The sequence below is a fragment of the Corvus brachyrhynchos genome, unplaced genomic scaffold, assembly GCF_000691975.1.
Source record: "Corvus brachyrhynchos isolate BGI_N302 unplaced genomic scaffold, ASM69197v1 scaffold90, whole genome shotgun sequence".
NCBI lineage: Eukaryota > Metazoa > Chordata > Aves > Passeriformes > Corvidae > Corvus > Corvus brachyrhynchos.
This window is the reverse complement of record NW_008236932.1, coordinates 3359713-3363767: the sequence shown is the minus strand read 5'-3', so window position 1 is coordinate 3363767 and position 4055 is coordinate 3359713. Positions and strand designations below refer to the sequence as shown.

At 39.0% G+C, this 4055-nt stretch overlaps 1 protein-coding gene across 2 annotated transcripts in view; it reads right to left on the bottom strand.

The window, feature by feature from the left end:
- The window catches only part of TRIM36 (tripartite motif containing 36), a 21582-nt gene extending 17805 nt beyond the window's left edge, over positions 1-3777 (bottom strand). The window contains exons 1-2 of one of the 2 annotated variants that reach the window (XM_008629158.2): positions 3241-3775; positions 898-927 (exon numbers count right to left, since the gene is read on the bottom strand). In XM_008629158.2, the coding sequence (XP_008627380.2) occupies positions 898-927; positions 3241-3481 (271 nt within the window). In that variant the 5' untranslated portion in view covers positions 3482-3775. Of the gene's footprint in view, positions 1-897; positions 928-3240 lie in introns of both variants that reach the window. The other variant, XM_008629157.2, reaches the window with a different exon arrangement.
- Between the last annotated feature and the right edge of the window lie 278 nt (positions 3778-4055).

Genomic DNA, 4055 nt, shown 5'->3' with positions numbered 1-4055 from the left:
CCCTCCACTGAGTGTGAAATTCAGATTTGTGTTTAGCTCAGTTCACATCTTTCTTGAAGGACACCTATATTCCTATGGATTGCTCATGTGTCTGTCAATACTGTGGCAACAAGGAATTTGGGGACTTTTTCTCTCATTTTTGACCGACCGTTACATAAAAAAGTAAGAAATCAGTATTTAAAAAGTCCACACAGTGACTGAGCTTTTCAATTTTGGAAATGAGATATAATTAAAACACTGACCATCCTTCAATCTGATTGTGTCATTAGACACACCAAATATTACAAGTCTGTAAATGCAAAATGTTTCGTTTTCCTCACATATTCATGTGCTGTGATAAACTGTGAGATTCAGATCTACCTACTCATATCAACATGGTGTAAATTTCAATCTGTTCTTCATCAAATGAAGCAGGCTTAGATACAATGAAGAACCAATATTACATTCCTTTAAAAAGTCATGGCTAAACATGACGCGTAAACATTAGGAAGATCAATCCAATAATCACTCTTCATTACCAGTAAGACAGCAGTTGCACTGAAACATAAGCATGTAAACTCCTGAAAATTAAAAAGCAGGGGGTGGAGGAGGTGGTGTGGTGGTTGCTGGGGTTCTGCATTTTTGCACCCACCAATATATATTCAGTCGTGTACACACACAAGGAAAAAAATCTAATCCAACCCTTAACTGAATTCCAGTCCAGTTGACCTTTAAATCAGTCTTGCACAGAATGAAAAGCTGTCCTTACAGAACTTCTTTGCTGTACCTTTGCTCACTGCAAAAGCCTTTTTGTGGACTTGACCACTGACAAAAAGCTATATGCTAACCAACAATAGTTAACTCGAGATCTAAATGCTAGACTATCTCTAGCCAACACAAGAAGTGAAGCATTTCTACCTCTGCACCCAAAAGACCTCCTCTGTGAGGCTGCAAACAATGAACAGAGAGCTGTTTAGACATCAAGAAATGAGATATACCATTGGTTTACAATGGTTCAAATGAAAAGCATCAACTCCTTTCTCTCCTGTGGCTGTTAAACTCCTGCAGGGTTGAAAGAGAAGAATGTTTAATTTCCTAGCATATCAAACAACTGTAATATTTAAGCAGAACAGGAAAAGGGAGAAAGAAGGCATTGGGGGGGAGGGGGACACGGAGAGATATTTCCAACATTCTCACAAGTGTCAACATAACCACATTACACACTTTAATTACACCAACACTGTAATTACAGTAACATTAAAGGTAATGGAACAACAATGAGAAATAGCCTTCATTTTCATGTTATATACCGCATCATTTTTTTAATTAAAAATGATTTTAAATACAATATAAAGAGGAGTATTTTTAAACCAACACACTGGATTTTAAGCAGCACATATACTCCATTTCAATGAGCTCTGTCCTTTTTACATTAAGATAAATTGTACTTGTAAATGCAAGCTGTGTGTGCACAACAAATACAGAACAGGACCAAATACCGACCAGCTCCTTCTGGCATACCAAGAATTTAAATGCCAAACCCATTTAAAATAGATTATATTCCTTATGGAGACATCAGGGATTCCTTAAGTGGGGGAAAAAAAAACCAAAAAAAACCATAGTGGGAAGGTGTCATATGCCTTTTGAAATGTGACACTGACATGCCCTGCATGAGCCTCCCAGAAGTTCTAGTAGGCTTTTGTTATGGATGTGAGACCCTATTTTGGATATTTTCTTAGCATTTTCTCTCTTACGGAGCTGTTTTCTTGCAAATTCCCCTACAGATCACAAACCCAATTTAGCAAGGCAATGCACAATCTGAGTACTCCAGATGCAAGACAACAACTGTGCAAATGTAAATTGCAAGCTGGCGACCACTGCTGGTACCAAACTGTCTGAGAGCAAATCTCACACTTGATATAGCAATGGAGCTACAACGCCTGTTACATTAGAAGCAAAGACAGTACAACCTGAATTTACAAATTTATTCTTTAATGCTGCCATTTCCATATGCTTTTCATTCTGCAAATTTGAACTGTCTGAGATGATAATTTTCCTGTGATGTGCATCTGCCCAATGCTCTTTGAGGTAAGAGGGGGGAAGCTCATTATTTCCAAGTCTCAACTTTCTCTTGCTACTCATCAAACAGGTCTTTAGGAAAGCAATCACCTCTCTACTAGCAGGTCAGATGAGGAGATATATTCCAATCAGTTTGCTGAGATGGTGGCAGACTCCGGTGGATTTAAAGATTACAACTCCTGCAACAACTTGTGTACATGTATCTCAGGACAGGGTGGTGGTGGCAGGGGGAGTACCAAAAACTGGTGGTTTTTTGCTTATCAGACTCATTTGAAAGAGTACCAGTACTAACAATTCACTAGTTGTTTGCACATTTGATCTGTGAAAACTGGGAAGGATGAACTTTAGTAACACAAAATATAAGAGAGAGCTTTAGAGTTTGTCTTGTTAGTAGCTCTTCCAGAGCACGGGGGAATGTGGTTTTAAAGTGGATAATTACGTCAGAAGAAAGCCTAAAAGCCAAGATGAGGTATCTTTTAAGAAGTAAAGCATGCACAAATCACTTTCAATGCATCTGTATAAAAGCAGATCAACTCATCCGTGGATTACACTGACTGCAAGAATCTTCCTAGCATGATACCACAAAGAGCATGAGGAGTCCTACAGCTAAGCACTCCTTAAACCTTCGAGCAGACCACAATGAAGGAGGCTGTTAGGGCTGTCTGCTTACAGTCATCTGTCCTTCAAATCTGCAATCATGCAATAATCATAACCAATGGATAATTATTTACTGTATGCATAATGAAGTGGGCAGGACAAAACTCTAACTTGCAAAGTCTGCACAGGCTCAGAAGGAAGTCAGAACTACTGCACTGGGGCTGGTTGAAACCAGAGCAAACCACTGACAGGCAATGAAAATTGCCAAAATCTACATCTCCACGCTACTGAACATGATGCTATTGCATCTCTATGTAAATGAAATACAGAAATAAACAAACACAATGGTTATAAAGATTTACAAAATGCCACAAAGACATTTATTATAGATGAAACAGAGTGCATTGTCCTTAAAAATATTCCCATTGTTCTTGACACAAAATGAACAAGAGTAGCACTATCCCTAAGTCATCTCTGTAACCGTATCAGGAGTACCAGGAAGACATTTTACCAATGCAGATACCATTCAGCTCAAGCCAGTCTAATAATAAAATCAGGAAAACATGCACAAATTCTGATACATACCTGATCTATTAATCCTGTCAATTCTGTCCATGCTAGAAGCAGAGATTCTAATTCGAGGGCTACTCTGATTAGAGGATTCAGAGCCTCCATCAGCAAAGGCGTCTTCAAACGCAAAAAGTATTTCTTTCACACATTTGTGACAGACATTGTGCTGGCAGGGAAGGATCAGTGGATGGGTAAACAATTCCTTGCATGCTGGGCAGATAAGCTCTCTTTCAATACCCTTAATGGCAACCTTCATGATAGAAAGAGGGAGAAACAAGTGTAAGCGCAGGAAAACACAAGCCACCAAGAGTTATGGCACTGCTCTATGTCACCAAACCCCAGCTCTGTAGAATAAATGCACACAGTTTTATCTGGTTTGAGGCACTTCTCTGACTAAAACAAATCTCAATTAACATTTATGAAAGCACTGACACCATTCATTTCAACTGAAGTGAGCATTGCCACTAGGCAAACTCAGTTCATCTTTAGGTCATGTCTGCATTGCAGGGGAGGAAAGGAGGGGAGTAGTCTTAATTCCACTCAAGGACCTAGTGAAACGAATGCAACCATACTTCTTAACAATAGGAGTCCATATGTTTAGCTTGCTCGCTGGCTTACGAAGAGGAAGGGGGGAAAAAAGAAATTAAGTGTCAGACTGGTTAAACAACAGGCTTTCTTGACGTATAATTCACGTTTAAGGGCTGCAACTGTCTTGAATTCATTAGGGTAATAGTTTCGAGTCAGAAACATTATTTATTTATTTATTTATTTATTTATACGTTTATTTACGTCTTGTATCTGTCGCACAAAGAGCCGCCTGTGGATCGGTG